Source organism: Sapajus apella, unplaced genomic scaffold (genome assembly GCF_009761245.1).
Source record: "Sapajus apella isolate SASKATOON/1434 unplaced genomic scaffold, GSC_monkey_1.0 scaffold45, whole genome shotgun sequence".
NCBI lineage: Eukaryota > Metazoa > Chordata > Mammalia > Primates > Cebidae > Sapajus > Sapajus apella.
In genome coordinates this window covers 3,003,479-3,025,619 of record NW_022436985.1, presented here as the reverse complement: position 1 = coordinate 3,025,619, position 22,141 = coordinate 3,003,479, and the positions used below count along the sequence as shown (strand labels likewise).

Sequence of the window (22,141 nt, the reverse complement as noted above, 5' to 3'; positions counted from 1 at the left end):
GTATTTCCATTTTTCCATGTTATCTATAATTTTTTTTCAGCAGTGTTTTGTAGTTTTACTTGTAGAGACTTTTCACCTCCTAGTTTAGGTATATTCCTAAGTATTTTATTTGATTTTTTGCAGCTATTGTAAAAGGGACTGAGCTCTTGATTTGATTTTCAGTGTGGTCATTGTTGATGTATAACAGTGCTACTGATTTGTGTTCATTGATTTTGGGGATACATGAGATATTTTGATACAGGCATAAAATGTATAATAATCATATCAGGGTAAATGGAGTATCCATCATCTCAAGCATTTATCCTCAGTTTATTTTACTCTTTTCACTGTTTTAAAATATATAATTAAATTATTACTGACTATAGTCATCATGTTGTGCCATTAAATTTCCCTCTCTTTTTAAATTAACTTAACTCTGTTTTTTTGGTACTCGTTAACCATCTTCACACTACCCGTCCCCACAACCCTTCCCAGCCTCTGGTAAACATCCTATACTCTCTATTTCCATGAGTTCAATTGTTTTAGCTTTTAGCTTTCACAAATATTTTCAAACATGCAAAGTTTGTCTTTCTGTGCCTGGCTTATTTCACTCAACATAATGATCTCCAGTTCCATCCATGTTGTTGCAAGTGACAGGATCTCATTCTTTTTCATGGCTGAGTAGTATTCCACTGTGTGTATGTACCACATTTTCTTTATCCATTCATTTGTTGATGAACAATTAGGTTTTTTCCAAATCTAGGCTATCATGAGTAGTGCTGTGATTAACATGGGAGTGCAGATATATTTTTGATATACTGATTTCCTTTCTTTTGGTATATACCTAGTTGTGGGATTGTTAGATTATATGGTAGCTGTAGTTTTAGTTTTTTTGAGGAACATCCAAACTGTTTTCTATAGCCGTTGTAGAAATTTACATTTCCACCAACAGTGTAAGCGGGTTCACTTTTCCCCAAATCCTCACCAGCTTTTGTTGTTGCCTTAGACACCACAATTTTGCTGCCCGCATTATCAACACTAGATCTGGATGCTGCCACTAAAACTGGTGCTGCTATTGCCTTTGGAAAATCAGTGTAGCTGCTACGCCTCCTGTCACCACCAATTAGCATGAATGCCCTGAGGTTTTTTTCTTGTTAGTTTCCCGTAAAGTCTGGGATGGGTTCATATGAGTTAGAAGATTTCAGTCTTGTACTCATGTCCTAGCTGTAGAAGCTGTGAAAGTGAATATCTGACTTTTTCAGCTTCTGTGTTAGTGGAGTGCTACCTCTCAGTGTTAGAAAATGCCCACAAATAGGATGGGGGCAGGGCTTAAACCTCAGTGGGTGCAAAGAATGCCAATATCTGTGGAGCTGGGAGAGGTATTTGAACAACTGTAGGAGAAATAGTAATATTTATATTTGTATTGCCAGAGAGAAATAGAAGATGGTCGTTCAGGAAAATGTTTTCCCTGGTAGTTGAAGTGATGTAAACCGAAGCCCTGATATTACTAGGGAACATGTTTCAGAGAAGAGATTATTGGAAAGAATTATTATCACCTATAGTTGTGTGAATGGAAAGGGAAAATCACATGGATAGTTAGACCCTCATTATGAAAACCAAAGAACGAGCGTCTAGCAGATGCCTAGTACATTGTATTTGTTTAATACTCTTTTAAATGAGTGAGGCTCTCAAGAAGGGAAGTTATCTTAAGAAAGGAAGCCCAGAGTTATATAGGGATGAAAATGATAAAGACTTTGAAAAGTATATTTGTTGATCTTTGAAAGAAGAAATTCATTAGAATGATAGGTATAGAAACCAGAGGGCAAGCCAGGATTTGCAAGAAAAAGTAATTGGTATGAGAATAATTGATGCCATGAGGAGTCATATACTTTAAAAAATAGAGACATAGGGCTTTACAAAGGAAATAGTTTCAAATAAGACTTATTGAATACATATTACATAGTCACTGTTTCAAAGTTGGGAGTACATAAGTGAACAAGGTGGAAAAAGACCAGTGCCCTGGGGATTTGTACTCAAGTGGGGCTGAGGGAAGATAGTTAGCAATACACATAGTTAGTAAATTGTGTAGTAGTTAGAAGTTGTCAAGTGCCATGCAGAAAAAAAAAAAAAGAGAGCAGTGTAAGGAGGATTGAGAGTTTGGGAATGGGGTGGTTGTCATAGTAAATAAAGCACTGGGGTAGGTTTCATTCAGAAGGTAAGAATTGAGCCAAGATTCGAAGAAGGCAATTGATGGACCTTTTAGATATTGAAAAGAAGAGCATTTTAGGCAGAGGAATCAGGAGATAAAAAGCTCTGAGTTGGATCGTGCTGGGTGTGTTTGAGGAACAGGATGAAGAAGGAGGAGAAAAAGAGCCCAATGAGGTAGTAATTGGAAGCCAGGTCTTTTAGAGGATTGCCAGCTACTGAAAGGATTTTGTAAGGACATCATAAGCATCTGGTCTAGGATTGGCCGCTCTCTTATAATTTCTGTAGTCCAGCATGAGTTTGGTCTAAAGCTTTTTAAACAATTCGAAAGACATCAAGCTTTATTTCTGTAGGTAATTTCTATTTGTAACCACTCCCAGAAAGTGAACATCTAAAAACCAAGACAAAGAGACAATGTTATATAACCAATGCAGAGTGAGGCCAAATCCTCTGTTGAAAAGGCAGAGGAAAAATTATGACGAATAATTTGTGGTTCTGTTGCCTAACTTCATAAAGTAAACATTTTTTGTTCAATTGTCAATTTCTGATTATACACATACCATTTTAATAAAAAATTAAAAATAGGTTTAAAGAAAATGTTTCTAAAATAGTGGTTACTCCTTTTGGGTATCCTTGCTTCTCTTTTTTTCTTCACACATCCTTTGGTAGAGGTGCTAATGAGATGTAGTGAGGACTCTGAAGAGCTTCCACTATAAACTTTTGGGAGACCTCGGAGAGGAAATTATGGTGACAATTTAAATCACATTCGTGGTCTTAATGTGTCTTAAATCATCTGGGTAAATACAGGCCTTACTCATTTTGGTTAAGGTTGAATTTGAATGTTTCATTTGGCATAAACCTTAGGATAACTCACTGCTTGACTAAATTTTTCACTTTTCAGCTTGGATGTTTGGCGGTACAGACATAACCACACAGAGTGCTGACTAACCCTAATAAGATGTGTAGAACAAGGTGATCAGATGAAGGAAAGCCTCTGTAACTAAGGCTCTTATATGGACAAGAATAGTAATACAATTTTATATTTTCCCATTATTATTAGTAGAGAATTGTCTTTCTGTCAGATATGTCACTGGTTTTATCTGAAATCATGATCACTAAAGCTCATCTTCTTTACCTCCATAACTTAAATATCTTACTTCTGTTATTTCATGAGTGTTAAATATCTAATGCTTTTGCTGTAATGCTCCAGACAGGGCAGAGAATGTACTATCTCCATCGTAAAGTTGAGGTTTCACTAAAACTAAAGTCTTGTGTCTCTGTGCTGTGAAATTGATTAAATGAGGTTTGTACATGGGGCTCATTTTACTTTTTTTTTTTTTTTAGACACAATCTACTTGTTTAAGCATCCAAATGAATACCCAGTGTTCTGAAAGTTTTCCATGTATAGAATCTGTTAGAAAGGCTTTAATCAGGTTCTTAAGAGCTTCTATTTCTCATAAAAAACAAAGGCAGCTGGCAGCTGTGCCATGCTTCTAGGAACAGGTAAAGGAAGATGTGGGAGTATGTGTGTGAGAGAGATGAAAAGGTTAACACAAGCTTGTCTAGCCCATGGCCTATGGGCCACATGCAGCCCAGGATGGCTTTGAATGAGGCTCAGCACAAATTTGTAAACTTTCTTAAAACATTATGAAATATTTTTGCAAATTTTTTTTTAAGCTCATCAGTGTTAGTGTAGTGTATTTTATGTGTGGCCCAAGACAGTTCTTCTTCCAGTGTGGCCCAGGAAAACCAAAAGATTGGGCACCCCTGGTAGCATGTCATGACTCTGAACCAAAAATCATGGCATTATTGTTTCTTTTATTTGAAAATACTTTTATATGCACATCAATTTAAAATGCCACCTTAAATAAAAATTAACTTCCTGAAACCTTTGTGTTTCTTTTAGCGTTAATTTTTGAAGGTTTCTAGTAGGTAAGTCTACTAATAAATGTGTAAATTGTAGTACAGGTATTTCATGGCACTGTAGAGATTTCTATGGAAAAACTAGTATGTGATATATAAGAACAGAATTTTTCTCTACTACTAATACCTTCTCTTCTATTTTAAGACACTTTTTCTTATGTAATTCCTATATTTAGATATTTTTCAAATAGTTAAAAACAGATTTTCTAGTAGCTATTTTCATATGGTGTGTGGAGAAACAGCTTAAGCAAATTCTTTAAGGGTTTAGATAAGAGCGATACTTTAAATCCTTTTGTGTTAAGTATAGTTTGTGTTGATATTATCACATCTATTTAAAGTTTCATTTTCAATTTACTTATTTTATATCAGTTCAAGTTGGATTTACATAAATTGTATGCCCAATTGACTTTAGGATGAAATAAAGTTATAGTAATCCTTTCTAAGAAATTAGTTTTGATAGGAAACTTTGTTCACCTTTTTATAAATGGCAATGGGTAATGGAGATTTTGATTTTCTGCTTAGGGATGCTTTTGCATTAATTTGTTAAAGAAGAAAACATTCTTAGAATCCCTTTAAAATAGAACTTCTGGCAAGTCAAGTTATTAGCTCAGTGGTTCGTAGTTTTTATACTGTGTAACTTTAACTTGTGGAGTCCAGGAGCCAAAGTGAATAATTACAATGTCAGTGTGTATCTGTTGTTATTTAAAAATCAAATACAAACCCCTCTTAAGTAGTTCCTTATAAGTGGGACAAACAAAATATTCTAGAAAGTTCTCTTGGTGTGAAGAAAACAGTTTTTTTTTGTTGAAACAAACTCAGACTCTTCCAGTGAGAGAAGGACTACATTACATGGCTCTGGTAACCTCATTCAGCCACTCATGGCCTTCTAAGCCTGCAGTGCTGCCTCACTATTCCTCCTAAAGTACAGGCTGATACAAGGAAGAAAAAACCCTTTCCTCAATTCCAAGGCACCTCACTCAGTTACTTGGAAGGGTCTTTGAGAAAGTTATAAATAATATATATAAAATATTGCTTTATGCTAATTACAATATATGTATTTGATGTGCATTGGCACAATTACGGTTCCCTGCAGCCTCAACTTCCTTAACTGGGCTCAAGTGACCCTCTCACCTCAGCCTCCTGAGTAACTAGGAATACAGTTGTGCACCACCACACCTGGCTAATATTTTTTGTTTTTAATAGAGATGAGGTCTTCCTATGTTGCCCAGATTGGTCTCAAACTTCCAGACTCAAGTGATCCTCTTACCACAGCCTCCCAAAATGCTGGGATTACAGGCATGAGCCACCACATGTGGTCTGTAATTGTTTTTTATAATAAACAATGTACATGCTTTAGAGGACAGTTCCACCTCGCCACGGGTTGGAAACCCCTGACTGCTGAAGGCACTGCTGTTGCATGACACAGCGTTTAGTGTCACCACCTTTGAATCTACAGATTTGGAATTTAGAATATCTGACCCTCCTATTGCTCCAGCCCCCAGAATTCCTGGTAGTCATATTTGCTGAGTGAATCTCTCCAGCCTCCTGGATTCTCAGAGTCCACCATCTACTGACTTTTTCTTTTCCCCCCAGATATTTCTTGTAGAACAAAAATACATGAGTCCCTACCTAGTGAAGTATTGGCGTCTGATCCAATGAATACTTAACCAGTTCTCAGGGCTTATATCTTAGGCATACACAGTATTCTTATCTGAAATTGGGAGTGATATTTCCTCCTGAACAGGGTGGCAGTGAGGATTAAAGTAAATAATCAGTGTGAGCATCCCCAATGCAAAATCTGAAATACTTCAAAATCCAAAACTTTTTGAGCACCCACCTAATACTAAAAGTGGAAAATTCTACACCTGACACATTTTTATTGTATTAATGGTATGTCATAATTTTTACTGTTAAGTACTTATGTGTGAATAAGTGGAAGAAAATGATTGCTTATTGATAATATACAAACTGAGAGTCATGGTGATGCCAAACAAGTGCAGATTGTAAGAGTGACCGACAGTGACATCTTTGCTTTCTTATGGCTTAAAGTACACAAACTTGGTTTCATGCAAAAAATTATATAAAATATTGTATAAAATTAACTTCATACTATGTCTATAAGGTGCATGTGAAACATAAATGAATTTCATGTTTACTCTTGGGTTCCATTCCCAAGATATCTTACTATGTTTATGCAAAAATTCCCAAATCCAAAAATCTTTAAAATCCAAAACAGTTCTGCCCCCAAGCATTTTAAATAATGCTTGGGATGGTTAAACCTGTATGTTAGATACACAAATAGTGCCTCACAAACAGTAAAAGGTTGCCAAATATTGTGTGTCATGATTATTAGCATTGTTGTCATCATGATCTTAGTTGTCATCGTTCTATGTTGTAGCTGGAAATAATCACACTAGTCTTGCGCTGGTTCCTTGCGTCCCAGCTCCTGCTAAGACATCTTCCTCTCATTCAGGTTCAGTTTCTAGCCTGAGATAGTCATATTTTCCAGGTGATGTTTACCCTGTAGTGATTAATGTAAAGAATAGTCTCAGTTTATCACCTAGTTCCCTGTTACTAGGGTGCAAGTCCAACCTCATGGTCTTTTAGTAGCATACCACTAAACCTAAATAATAAACTAAAGATCCATGCAAGAATAATGCATATATAGAGACAATCTGGAGGGTTTGTTGTTGTTTTAATTAGCAAATTTACTGAGTTAATTTTCTTCGGTAGTTTGATCCATGTAAGTTACCTTGAATTCTTTTTCTGTTCTTTTAATGTTCATTGCTTTGCTGTCTCATGAATTGTTTTGTAACCTTTTGTGTCTATTCTTGTTATTTTGTGCACAGGCTGTGCATATAATTATTATATTCATAACATATTAGCTTTCAAAAAGATTTTTGCGATCTTTAGGTAAACAGTATTGTAGTAGATTTAAGATATCATTCTATCATCAAATTGCTTGAAGCATCTTTGTCTGATGAATTTGATTGTGTTGATGATGAAACGATGCACTCCAAGTACAGAGTGTTGCAGTATTTTAAGAGAACACAGTTTGGGTCTTATTTTTTCTTTTTCAAAAGCTACCTCAAATTCCTGGAATGAGCTATGGGGAGGGGCAACAATAAAAGACAAACATTGAAAGCCTGTATCAGAAGATATCAGCATATCTATGCTATAATATTGGGGCTCTTACCTGTTAGTAATGGTAGCATTTGTATTAGGTGAAAAATGGTTTGTGTTGTTGACTTGTCTTCAATTTATATTAGGTATGCCCCGTTTTGTAAAAAATGTATGTCCTCTGTTTTATAAATGTCTTAAAAATATGTTTTGAGTATGATTGTTATAAAAGAATATAGATATTTTTGGTTTTTGAAATATATACTTAATAAAATGTCTTCAGGAAAGAAAATAGCAATCTGCTAAAGCCATTGAGACCTGGTTTATAATAAAAGTTTTGAAATTTTAAAGCTGGAATGAAATCTGGTTGTCTCCTTATATTTGTATGTGAATTGTTTTTGTTGCCAGTGGTAACTATAGAGAATTTTTTCAAACAGCACCCTTTTAATAACAATGGTCTCCCCAAATATATTGTGGCATAGCTTTAAACTTTATTAAGTCTGTCTTGGACTCCCCCTTCCTCTCCCTGAGTAAATGGAAGAAAAGTTTGGCAGGCTCCATGCTGTGCACTTGATTGATGTCCAGAACATCTGAAGGACTTTTGTGTCCTGCCTGCTCTCCATGAGTGCATAATGTGTGAATACTTAAAGAAGGTCAGCCCTTATCACATGTAATCTAGGCCTGAAAGCAGATCAACAGTGACAGTCATATCCCGTAAGTAAGAACACAAATCATCCTCTACATGCTTTAGACAAGTTGTGGGATATTTTTTCTCTCTCTTTATCCCTTCCCACTTATGGAGGACCTTGGCAGAGCAATGAAAGCAGAGAGAAGACGTGCTCAGAATACTGTGTCACTCGTTCAAGGGAGAAAGGGATTGTTTATTTGTAATAATGTGATGGTCTTTCACTCGCAGCTGAAGGGAGCTTTGGGTTGTTAATGACTAGTGATGTGGAATGCTGCAAATTAGAACGGGGTAGGGAGGCAAGAGGCAGCCTGAAAGAGGGCTGAAGTTGTGGTCTTTATAAACTCCAAAGTCAGGAAAAAAGTTTTTGTATTGTGGGTTCTATTGTTAATTTTCTTTTCTCATAGTAGAGTAGCTTTTTATGATAGTGTGTAAGTGTTTAATTAAAAGCCAGAATAATAAAATGAATTATCAGTGCAATTCTGAGAGCACTTTTGTTTTTGGTACAACATAGATGAAAGTTTGAAAAATACTTTAGCGTAAAACTCTATGGAATGGTAGGACCTAAAAGGCTGTGGCTTCCAATAGGAAGAAGGAAATAACTTGTTATTAACGTGCCTGTGTGTTTGAACAGAAGTTTAATTAAAAAGTAAATTTTATTCCAAACAATATTAGTAGGGATGTTCACATAATAAAGAAAATAACACTTACCTTATTGTTCTCATTAAAAATAATAAAGATATTATGTTTTCTTAGATACAAAGGAAAATATTTTTCATCTTATCTCCAAAACTTTATTAGTTTCCTTTGAAATGTTACCAGCTGCAAGAAGTAGTAGCTGTCAGTTTGCACAATGGAAAATAACCCGTACATACCTCCAGAAATGAAGGCATTGCTTCCCATGTGTGTAGGATAAAATCAAAACTTCTAATTATGGGCTACAAGGTTCTTCCTGACCTCTCCAATCTACTTTTCCAACCTAATTCCCCTGTTCTCTAGGCATATTGAGTTTCTTGTGTTCTCTGCCAGCACGATTCTTTTTCTGACTCATAAATATACTGTACTGCATGTTTTTTTTCTTAGTATTCATTTGCCTTCCCTTCATGCAGTGAATTCCTACGTATCTTTGAAGATTGAGTTTAAATGCCTTCCCCACACAAGTGCAACCCTCACCATCAGGCAGAATTAATCTTTGTTTATTCACTGTTTTTTCCATGTTTCCTCAGCATAGCGGGTAGTTTCTGTACTGCATTGTCATTATTGGGTTGTATGTTTGTCTTCACCTACTAAAGGATAAGCTTTGTCCTGAAGGCAGATGCTGTCTCTTTTTAATGTTCTCACATCGATTCAGTAGATAAAGCCCCCCCTCAACCAAATATAGCAAATAGTGAATGTTTTTGAGATAAAAACCGTATATATACACAAAATCAGAAGATTTTGGAGAATTTTTATGTGAAAATGAATCACAAATTGAAATTGAGAGCAAGGTAATCTCAATTTAAAATTCTTCAGTGTACTTTTACTTCAAATGCATGAATATTTAAATATTTTAATTTAAATATTTAAATAATTATTTAAATATTTTAATCAATTCATTCAGTAAAAATGAATTGATTAAAATAAAATAGTTTTTCAGATATGATTTGACCTTCTTTTGAGGTGAGGTCTTGCTATATTGCCCAGGTTGGTCTTGAACAACTGGGCTCAAGCAGTCCTCTTGACTCACCCTCCATAATAGCTGGGACTGCAGCCAAGTACAAACCACTGTCCAGCTTTAATTGAATTTTTAAAATCTTGACTTAAGAGATATTTTGTATCTTTGTTTTAATGATCACACTGTTTGTGACAGGAACAACTGGGCAAATGTTACATTGTAGCCTGTTATGTTGATGAACATTGTTTTTATTAGCAAAGCTTTTCATGTGGGAGGTAGGAGAGTGATTAGAGTTGTCAGGAAATCACTGACATTTTCTGATGTCGTCTTATATTCTGGGTACTGTAGTAGTCTATATTCATTTATTTAGTCCACATAACAATTTAACAGTTAGGTAATGAGCAAACATCACCTAATTGTATAGCTAACAGTCAGGAGTAGGGTTAAGTTTAAATAATCTGCCCCAGATTATAAACATAACACAAATAGGCCCTTTCTACTGTACAGCAAAGACACCATAAATGTAGAATGTGTGAATGTCATTTGCAAGAATTCTGCAAATGAGATCCAGTGATGGCACGTCCTACCCATATTGGTAGTGCTCTACTTAGTGCTCCTTTTTCCTTCCCTTGCCCTTCTGTGAGGTGGACATTTTCAAACGGAGACCTTTCTTTTAATCTTCTATCAGAGCTTTCTTCAAAGACTCATTTGGTATATAAATTAACTTGCAAAGTTAAATTGTTTATCTCAGTAGAAGAAAAAAAATGCCTCAGACATAAACCATTGTTATTCTTCTTTCTGGTATTTACTCTGGCAGGTAAAGGTATAATTGAAATAGAATCTATTGGAGCAGTTAAATTAATCTGTGTGAAAGCTGCACAAACAGGTGTACAACCGTTTGGCAAATTGGTTCTTTGCTGCAGTGAACTCTGTAGTTATGAGATTGGGAGTGAAGGTTTAACTGCTATGAAGCCATTTTTTTTTAAAATAAACTTTTAATAATTGATTTAGAACATTTCCAGAGATAATATAGAGTCCCCATATGCCCTTCACCCAGTTTCCCCTGCTGTTAACATTTGACCTTACTTTGGTGCTATGTGTCTGTCACAGCTAGGAAAGGAGCAATTGTATGTTACCAGCAACTAAGCTCCAAACTTTATTCAGATTTAACTTGTTTCCTCTCTCTCTTCCCGTGATGCCATTTTTCTGTTCAAGGATCCCATCTAGAAAACAATTTTGCACTTAGTCATCATGTCATCTTAGACTCTATCGATTTGTAACACTTTTTTTTTTTACACCTTCCTTGATAGTTTTAAGAAGTGTTGATCAGGTATTTTATTGAATATTTCTGAAATGGGGTTGGTCTGATGTATTTCTCATAGACTGGGGTGCTTGGTGTTGAGGAGGTAAACCATAGAGGTGTACCTGTTGTCAGCATGGCTTATCTTGAATCATGTTAACCTGGATCAGCTGACCAAGGGAGTGTTTGCCAGTTATTCCAGTGTAAAGTTATATAACTTTTTATACTGTAACCCTTGGAAGCAAGTCAGTAAGTATAGCTTACAGTCAGGAGTGGGGTTGATTAAGCTCCGCTTCATGGAGTGAGACTAATGTAAAATATTTTGAATTCTTCTGAAAGGGAGATTTTCCCATTCTACCATTGGTTATCCAGTCATTTTTATTTTAAAAATAATTTTAATTTTAACTTTAGATTCAGAGGGTATGTGTGTAGGTTTGTTATATGGGGATATTGTATGTTGCTGAGGTTGGAGTACAGTTGATTCAGCCACCCAGGTAGTGAGCATAGTGCCCAGCAGTTTTTCAACTCTTGGCAGCCTGCCTGTCTCCCTCCCCACTCCAGTAGGCCCCAGTTTCTGTTGTTACCATCTTGATGTCCATATGTACCTAATGTTAAGTTCCCACTTTTAAGTGAGAAGTCACAGTAATAGGTATACATCTGTTCTTCTGTTCATCGGCATGGGATAATGCCCTCCAGCTGCATCAGTGTTGCTATGGTTTCATTCTTTTTTAAGCCACTGTAGTATTCCATGGTGCATGTGTACCATATTTTCTTTATCCAGTCTACTGCTGATGGGTATCTCAGTTGATTTCATGTTTTCGCTACTGTGAATAGTGTTGTGATGAACATATAAGAACCTGTGTCTTTTTCATAGAATGATTTATTTTCTTTTGGATACTGGTTACTGGGTAGAAGGATAGTACTGTCTCAAGTTGACTGAATAATCTCCAAACTGCTTTCAACAGTGGATGAACTAATGTATATTCCCACAATGTATAAGCATTTTCATTTCTCCACAGGCTTGCCAGCATCTGTGGTTTTTTGACTTTTTAGTAATAGCCTTTCTAACTGATGTAAGATGGTATTTCACTATGGTTTTGATTTGCATTTCTCTGATGATTAGTGATGTTGAATGTTCTTTTCATGTTTTTCTTGGCCATTTGTATGTCTTCTTTTGAGAAGTGTCTGTTGATGTTGTTTGCCAACTTTTTAATGTGGTTGATTTTGCTTGTGGAATTGTGAAACCGGTTCTTGACCTGGTATAGATAGAGGCTTAATTAGATTGGATATTGGAAATGGAAATATAAACTGTGGTTAAAAATATGTACATTAGGTTGAGTGGGTTAAATCATATGCAAATCTGGATTGTTTTGCTAAATTAGACTTTTGATTTACATAATAAGAGTTTTATGATATTATTTGAACTAAATAGTCTGGGGACCAATATGCCATTTATAGAACATAACCTTCATTGTTGGCACCTAGCATATGTTAATAATTAAATTTTAAATGAAGGAAATTAATAGGGATACATGTTGAATTTTTGAAATATTGCTAAATGAAAGATATAGATATTAGCAAAACTTTGACTAAGTGGAAACCTCTCCTCACACTTTTAATCTTGTTTTCATTTCTCACCTAGTTGGAAGACGAGGTTCAGAAATTCAGCCTACACGCTGTAGTTCTAAAATTTTTTTGGAGATGGAGTCTTGCTCTATGGCCCAGGCTGAATTTCAGTGGCGTGATCATAGCCCACTGCAGCTAGAAGTCCTGGCCTAAAAACATCCTCCTATCTTAGCTTCCACAATAATTGGGAATACAGGTGTGAACCACCATACCCAGCTAACTAAAAAATATATTTTTAAAAGACAGGGTCTTGTTATGTTGCTCAGGCTGGACTTGAACTCCTGGGCTTAAGTAATCTTCCTGCCTCAGCCTCCCAAGTAGCTGGGATTACAGGTACGAGCCAATGTGACCAGCATAAAAGGTTTTTTTTTTTTTTTTTTTTTTTTTTAAATTAAATTCAGCAAGTCAATCAGTTGCTTAAAAGCCTCAGGTTATTTGTGTAATATATATTCTAAACTCAGTAACCTATATTCAAAGCTCTACACAATTTAGTTCCACTCTGTCTAGCTTTCTTTCCAACCACTTACTAATAGGAGCTGTGTGTTCCAGTAAGATTGTCTGATGCTATTGCACAAACTGAAAATTCATTTCTACCTGTAAGCCTTGTTCATAAAATTTCTTCCTCTCAACTTCTCTATTGCTGTGTAATTTCAGTTCATCTTTTAACATCCAGTTCTCCCTGCAGTCCTGGCCCAGTCTGTTCCATCTCTAATTGGAATTTCCATGTTTATTCTGTTGGGGGCATTTCATCTTAAAATGTCTTACATTTTTACTTAATTCTTATATACTAATTTTGTGGTATTATAACCTTCTTGAGGAACTGAATCAGCTAGCACATAGTTCAAAATCAGAAATGGTTGCTGATATGAATTGTTTTGAACTGAATTAGGATTCTGGGAGAGAGCAGAGATTCTGTCCTTAGCTTTCAGCCATTTATAGAAGCCCATATTGGGGACATGTGAGCAGTGGGAGCTGTCCCACATTTCAGCTATTCACTTCTTGCCCCAAAGCTCAAGGCTGGATTCCAAATTGGCAGAGAAACCATGTTGTGAATGTGGCTCTGAGCCCGACATAGAAGGTTTGAAAAGCAGATTCTATGCTTGATTTTTGTCTGCTTTTCCCACATATCCCTCTGTTCCTCATCATCCTTACTCATTTTATTACATGCCAATCTCTTTTCCTAACTAAAAGGGATATGGATAAATATTACTCAAAGACAATTCTTTTTAATCACCACCAACTTCCATGTTTCTGACAAGTAAGTAGCATGACTTCTGTGAAGCGCAGAATGTGCAGTTTATTAAGCTCAGAGTAGTTGAAGGTTTCCTATATGGTTAAAGTACTGTATTTTGCTTAACTTTCATGAAAGTACTTAGGAAAGTATAAACTGAGGGTGTTGATCGATTGTAGTATGTGTAAAGTCATCCAAACAAAGCATTGTTGGGCTTCCCTAAGCTAAAGAGTAGTTTTGAATAGTACCTAGTAGAATAGTGCGGGGAGGTGCAGGATGGAGTCAAGAGTAGGGGCAAACGAGGGATGTCTTTTGAAAGTGAGAAGAAAGCAGAGACTCTTTCTCCAAGAAAATATTTTTTAAAGTATCAAGTAAACATATAATAAAGATATCTTAGATATAACCATTGTAATACATTCACTACTCATAAATCCTTTATCAGATAAACTGATGGGATTTAATAATGACCTCTGCTTGTTTTTGTCTCTGGTAACATTGTAGTTTCTACATATACTGACAATTCATTTATATTTATTGCCGTTTTTCATTATTGACAGTTCTCAGAGTAAATGAAAAATGAATTTTTCAAAAAAAATGCCTTTAGTATTTAAAAAGATCATTCAGTATCATGACAAATGAAAACTTCAGAAAAATGTTCATAGTTTATGTTGAGAAACAATTACAGTTAAAATCTAAAAAGTGGGGAAACTTGCAATGGTTTTATTTACATAACAAAGTTGATTACGTTCACAGCCCTTAAAACTATAGTCATAACTGAAATATCTTAACTTGCAGTATTCATTAGAGATGTCTTTTGCATGTGACCCTTTTCATATCTGCACGCTTGATTCAAGGGTATTTGCTTCATTATTTATTTGTTGACGTAGTGTGAGAAAACTGCTGTAACACAATAATTTTGATGTGTTGCACTATTGCTGGCATTTCATTAAATAAAAGTGCTATTTTTTTCTTTTTGCATTTCTCAGTTAAAATTCCTAGCAGAGGAAAAAAAAAAAAGCTTTGTAAAAAGAAAGAAACTATTTTATGACAGCAGTGTTTTAAATGTGGTTTGTTATGGATTCCCTTCGTAGCTGCCCAAGAGATTTGGGGGACATGGGTGTTGCCAGTGCAGAGTGAAGCCCCGGCGTGTGCTAGCCCTTGTGTGGGCAGCTGGGTCAGGCTCCTTTCTTAAGAAAACAATCCGGCTCAGGGTCCTCACCGCCCTTTGTTATCCTCCCCACGAGGTGATCAGTTGAAGTCTCTGTGGTGACAGAACCAGTTTGTAACAGGCTTGTCTTTCACGGTCCTGTCTCAGGGTTGCTGGCAGGCTGGCGAGAAGACCTGACGAGAGTGGCAGCAGAGGAGTCTCAGTGAAAGAAAGGCAAGAAACAGGAGGCTTAAACAGGCGGGGCACACTGACTGCCCTGCTGCTGCAATGGGTTGGGTGGAAGAACTAAACTGGCAGCTTCACACTTTCTTGCTCATTCTTCTCTCTATGCACACAAGGGGTAAGGAGATCAGTGCCCTACACTACAGTGCTGACCCGGCTGAGTTAGCGTCTGATTTCGTGGCTTTTATCACAGAAGGGAGAGTTCAGGCCAGAAGTTCAATGTCTAAAAAATTCCATTCCCTATCCTTCAACTGCTCTGTGATTTTACTACTTTCTCTATTACGGCAAGGCTTTCTAGGTAGTCTGTTAGAATAATTTTAAAGAGACCTAACCTTTCTGTTTTCTCTAACAATTGAGAATTAAATGCAATTCAACTTGGAACTTGAGGAAATTCATTCTCAATACACTATGACAGTATATATGTGAAGAATTTAAGAAAATAGCAATTCTAACAAACTTTTTTTCTGATCACTTTAGCTTGAATACTGTTAGATTTTTATAGGTTAGCTAGTTTTCTTTGAAGTTCATTATCATTTTTATATGAATGCATTGATTAAATCTTTAATTTTGCAATGGCAATGATTATAGTTAGTGACTATGTCAAATGTTTATTCGCCTTTAAGAACAGGGGCTTGCTTTGTAATAATTTTGTTCAGAAGAATTGTTATTTCATCAAGTTGACTAAAATATAGCAAATTTTAAAATGTATTTAAAAGTTTTGAATTAAAAAGTAATTTTAAGAGTAGTTGAACTGTTTTCAAATGAGAAGAAAGCTAATGAACTGAATGTGAAATAACGGGCCTTGTCAGTGATTATATAAAGAGGAAGTTATAAGGTTGGAAATAAGGAAATAATGGCTTTATAAAATGAAGTCAGGTGATAAAGGGAATATGAATGAGATGGAAATGTATTTAGGCTCAACTTTATGTACTTGTGGACGCATGTTATAGAACTAACTTAGCTATACTATTTATCAGAAGATTGTGTACTTTTGATTGGTATTTGCAGGATTCAGATTTTCGTAATCTGAAGGTATTTTTTGACACTATTATGTTCTATGGCTTGGCTGTACAGAAAATGTTTTTAATTTTGGTATACATACATATATTTTTACTTATATTGGTATACGTAAATTTAATTTTCATGTATTGATAGGAATGATAGATATTTCATCAACCTAGTTTACTAGCTTATTCTCTAAAAATTGTTATAATCTAGTATCTTCTAGGGAGAATAGAAAGACTTCAGGGAAATTGTGTTATAAGAATGTTCCAGGAAGCTCAAAGCATGATATACATGAGGTGAAATTCTCTTTCCTCTATTCCAGTTACTACTTCTTCGTTGCTGAGGGGTGGTTGCTTACTCTCTTTAGGCATTGTCTTTGAAATATGCAAATACTTAAATTTAGTATTGAGTTATGCCAATAAAAAGCAAAGAGGCCATATGCTACAGACAGAATCTTTGAATTATAAAATACTAAGCTTAGAATGTACTTCAACATAATGTGGTATAAAATGATGTCTTAATGTCTTCTTCTAGTGAGGTGGTTGACGTCCATAGACATTCCTTGTCTTCCTCGAGGTCATGTAGGTGTAGGGAGCCTTTTTAAAAAGCTCCCTTTGCAGGGTACGTGTGTGTGTGTGTGTGTGTATGTGTATGTGTGTGTCTGTATGTGTGAAAAGCTCCCTTTACAGGGCACTTGTGTGTGTGTGTGTGTGTGTGTGTGTGTGTGTGTGTGAGATATGTGTCTACTTAATTTATTTTATATCATAATATATTAGTGTCTAAGATTACAAATTCTGGGCCCAGAATGCCTGGTTTTCAATCTTAGCTCTGCCACTTGTTGTGTGAACTTGAATAAATTATCTTATTGTTGTCTAATTTTCTCAACTGTAAAATAGCAATATAATTATATTTACTATAGGTTTAACTACTAAATGAGTAAATATACATAAGCACTTAGAATAGTGTCTGGCTCATAATATTGCCTGAAGGTTTGCTGTTATTACTATCATTATTAATAATTTAGGCAAAAATAGGAAGCAGCCAAGCTAGGAATGTACACTGAGATAAGATTGTGACCATCCAACAGATCATCTTAGTGTGATGAACATGTTAAATCACAGTTGATTTTCCCAGCTTTGTCACCAGTTGACTTTTTTTGTTGTGGAACTCTCTGTAACTTTGTATAAAATACACTTGTTGTTATTTATTTTTTGCCCTGATAAATAAAGAATGTGCTATTAATAGGGAAGGACTATGAGATTAACCAAAATTAAGCCACTTGAACTATTAAAGTGAAATATTCATTGACAATTTCTGACACGCTTTACAATCATTCTGCATCTATTTCAGTGGAATGATGATCACAGAAAAGGAAAATATAAAGCACTGATAAATGATGTGGTCATGACTTTTGAGTGACAAAGCCAAGATTAATATTCTGAGATCTGAAATCCATATTTAAAGTAAATATGTTCCAAAATGACAACTTGAGACATTTGGAGAATGTGAGCATCAGGGGCATAAAATATTTTGTTAATTAAATACGTGGAAACCTAAAAGATTTATATGAAGCGAATATGTATGATATTGCAGTTCCACTTCTTTCCAATTGAGCTTGCGACAAAGCTCTGCAAAGTCACAATAAGTGGAAAGAAGAACTCTTCCTACTTGGAATAGAAGCAAGGGTGACCTATGTGTGTGGTGATTCATCAACCTAAATCTTATCATTGTCTACCTATTACCTTAAATGTTTTACTAAAAAGAGACAGGCTTCAAAAAAGAGGAGGCATGAGTACCGTCTTGGTAGAGGTCTTGAACTGCAAGTCTTTTAAATACTGGAATATAGTGATTGCTTCAGAAACATATTTTTAAAGCTAGGAAATGGGGAATTGCCTTCCTAAAAGTGAAAATATGACCTGAAATGGTCAAAATCTGTAGTGTTTATTTCTACTTGAAATGGATTATTTTTAGATTTAGCTACTTGTACCACCCTGCACCTTTATTCTCCAAACATAGTAGAGACTCACAGGCAGTCATAATGACTACAGTACAATGTGTAAACAGTACTAAAACATTGAATATAGTACAGTCTATAAACAGTATTAAAGCATCATTTTGTTCACTCCCCTTCTTCTTAAATCCTGTTAAGGGAATTTAGTAAAGTTATAAAGTTGATAGACTGACACACCTAAAAACTAAAGGACTCTGGATTTGTTGTTCTAACACAATGGTGGCAACAACGTCCCCTTCCTGACGTGGATAGGCTTCATGTTCCATCATTTAAAATGGTGAAATTTTCATTTAGTTCCCTGTCAAGTGTACATGTGAAAATTTCTACAATTTTTCCCTCATAAAATAATGCTAATAGTTTATTAAAGCAATCAGATTAAATAAAAATTGGTAGCCACATTTATTTTAGGAGTGATTCTACATCAGTAAAGATGCTTACAGGAAAACGAGGTGAGATAGGAAGTAGAAATCCATTCTTTTGTGAATACAGGAAAATCCTCAAGCCCAGTGATCAAAACCAGATCCAAGCCTCCATGGTCCCTGCAGTTTTATATAATCTGGATTTTACATGCCACCTCTCCGTTGCCAGGCCATATTCCATAGGTTTCCTATTGGCATATTTGTCTATCGCCTAGTTGACACTAATTTCAAAATAAAAAAAAAATCTGTTATAAATTTTTTTTTTAGTAAAATCAGGGCAATTAGGGAATCCAGTAAGTGGAGGATAACAAACATGGCTGTGAATGTGTAGTGTCACAGAATAATATTGCCATGGGGCATTGGTTTTTGGTGATATTTTTAAGTGAAAAATGATCCTTATTACCATATGGCAAAGTATAGTGAAAATCTGAACTGTTAGACCAACACAGCTGTTAAATGCATAAATGTGGTTCTGTGTTTAAAATATTTCCTACTACAGCTATTATGTGGCATTTCTAACAATTAATCCCAGGCTGTTAATCGGCAGTCACTACAACTTGTGGTGAGCATCACAGATGTAAGGAATTTGATCTCTTGTCATTTACCTGGGAGGAAGATGGCTAAACTATAGTTTTCATCTTTAGTGCTGCACATGAGATTGGATAATACATTCACATAATTGCTGAGTACAGACTGAAATTATTTGGTTTCACCTTTTTTATAAGTTATTTTCAAAATGCTGGTAACGATATGCAAGTCTTATATGAAGGCTTTTGAAAAAAATAGAATGTGAAATAACCCAAATTAGTTTCTGTTTTTCCTTGTAAGCCAATTGAATCTGAAATAACACTGTAGAAATATTTTATTGATTTAGAACTGCCAGGAATAAATCTATATTTTCTTCCCCCAACTTTTCAAATGCATATCTATTTTTAGAATTCATACAGGAATTTGAAGAAATCCTCAAATAAGAAGAAAGTATTGACAACTAATTATAGAACAATTATCTTAATCAGCTAAGTTTTCTGTCGAGCTTTCTTATGCTGCATTTTAGGTCCAGATGCACTCTGATCTTGATTATTACATTTTTTATCTGTAAAATAGTGACTTTTTCTATGTTAATAGATATTTGTTGGTTTGGAAATGTGAATAGTAAAATCATAAGGATGATCTTTTTACTTTGCACTCAGAATAACTTTATTCTTACTGTAGGCCTCTCCATGTTTCTTTTAACTTGGAAAATGACTCTCTGAATTAACGGATTTCTCTGCTTGATACCATCTCTATTACATTATCTTGATAATTCGTTAACTATATAAAATCATAGTATTGATATTTCAGTTATAAAGAACAGAGTCTTAAGTAGAGAACGAAGTTTAATGCAGACATAAAGAGAAGCTAAAGGAAACATAAAGAGAAGCTAAAGCCTCATGGTACCCAGAAAGCCACGAGGACCTGAATGTCTCCGTGTCTGTGTCTGTCTTTCCCTGAGGGCCTTGTGCACATTCCACTCTCGCTGTATGTCTGCTCCCTTCTTTTCTTTTTGTTTAACATTATTTAATGGACGCTCCTTGCATTTAGGATAAAATCCAGATCTTCCTATGTCCTGCAAGGTTTGGTGTCAGCTGACTCCTGACTAATCTTGTACTCATCTCATTACATACAGAGCATCAGCCATATAGGCCTTTTACTGAAAACAAAAGAAAGCAAAGAATGATCCAACTTTTTTTCTCACTCAGGTACTTCACATATCCTGCTTTCACAGTCTGGAAAGTTCTTTGCCTTTCTACTCTGTTTATCCATGCATTTGCGTAAGTGCCATTTAGTTAAGTTTTCCTTGACAGTCTAAATTAAATGAAATCCCCTTGATAGAATCCCTCATTGTGTTTTATTTTTCCTTTATGGTACACTTCATAATTTATCATTATGTATGTCTCCTGCTGGAAGCTAAGCGTCTCAGAAGAACAAACTCTGTCCATTTTATGTATTGCTGTGTCTTGAGTGCATAGCACAGGCTTGGCATATAGAGGAATCTATGTCCCTGGACATACTTATAGTTTCTTGCTTGACTGAAAATGGTGGCCGCAGTCCCTAATGTTCCAAGACCATTCTGCTTAGCTCTACAGAGTTAACTGATAGATGTTTCACTTTTAATTTTAATTTCTTTAGAGAGAGAATTTGATTGGCTGTGGACCCTTAGAATAATCAAAGGTAACCCACTAGCCTTGGTAAATGTTTTTGATTGCCAACGTAATCCAAACCCTCTTCTAGAAAAACTGCACCTGCTCACAGTGTCTATTATTGTCTAATTTTTCTAGAAGACGGTTGGATTATGTTGGCAATGAAAAAACCTTTAACATAGCTACTGTTGTCACGTTTAATAGTAATATAAATACTTCCAGGACTCTTTTGTTTGTACTGAATTGATATTGACTAGCAAGTGAGTTATTTGTCAGATAAATATTTTGAAAATTATTTAAAAAACACATTAATATTTCTCACTTGAACTTCGTTATTCAGCAAATGTTATTACCAAAAATAATGATAATGTATTTCTATACGTCCTACAGAAGTATCCTAATAGTAAATGAAAGTATATCTGATATCTTTTACTCTTTAAAAAAAGATGCTATAGAAATTCAGGATATCAGTGTGGTGGCAGAAATAATGTATGAAACAAGTAGTGTAGTGACTTAACAGACTTCAGTCTGAGGAGATTGTTATATACAAGTTTCACTCCTTTATTGAAATGTTAGATGCAGACTAAATGTCTCAAAATAGTATCTCATACATTTTGCATTTATGATTTCTGAACAGGATATGCGTTTGAGGCTAGTGTTATATATGTATCATTCAGTCAGATTCTGGACACTTAATGTCTGAAACTATGTGTCTGATTTCTTCTGGTGTCCAGAGGAAAATTAATGTACATATCGAAATCGCTTGTCAAAAACCTCATTAGTACATGGTGAAAATTGTCTTTGGCTTGTGGTTTTTTACTGCCGTAATAGTATTCTGTGTTGCATAATGTCCCATAGTCGTATTGGCGTCTTCACAATTTTAATGGAGATTTACATATAAGGAAATAGTGACTTACACTATTTTAAAAAATCAACTGTGGGACTTCCGTAATGTAGAAACTGCACTGATGAGATATCAGCCAAGTGTGAATCAGCTTAATATAACAGGGAATCTTAAAATTTTTTCTGGCCATTTCTTTTTATCTTTGATACAAGTTATGCCAACGCCAGTAGCACGGAGCTTCAAAAACATCCAAGTCAGGGTTTGTTTTGCAAACTCCACATGAAATTATCTTTCTGTTATTACATTTATAGAAATATTCATTATCAAATGAAGTCTTTGCTAAAGTGTTTACCTTTATTCTGGCTTCTCTCTAAAAGAAAACTAATTTTTTTCAAGTCTGAAAAACTCAAATCAGTATTTCAAATCACTGTTTTTTTAAATATGAAAAAATGAATACACCCTTGTCACTTGCAGTTGTGTATAATTTTAATGATTATGCACTTTTTTATGGGGCTAAATCTCAACTGAATGTTTGTCTTGGTTAGAGCTGATATGCACAAATATGTGCT

At 35.2% G+C, this 22,141-nt stretch overlaps 1 protein-coding gene across 3 annotated transcripts in view; it reads left to right on the top strand.

The window, feature by feature from the left end:
* BMPR1B (bone morphogenetic protein receptor type 1B) overlaps positions 1-22,141 on the top strand; it is a 398,414-nt gene that overhangs the window by 281,756 nt on the left and 94,517 nt on the right. Inside the window, exons 1-2 of one of the 3 annotated variants that reach the window (XM_032239561.1) lie at positions 12,884-13,750; positions 15,039-15,231. The exons of the other annotated variants lie outside the window; for them this stretch is intronic. Coding sequence (XP_032095452.1) covers positions 15,159-15,231 — 73 coding nt within the window. The 5' untranslated portion in view covers positions 12,884-13,750; positions 15,039-15,158. Of the gene's footprint in view, positions 1-12,883; positions 13,751-15,038; positions 15,232-22,141 lie in introns of those variants that run through there. 3 annotated transcript variants of the gene reach the window in all.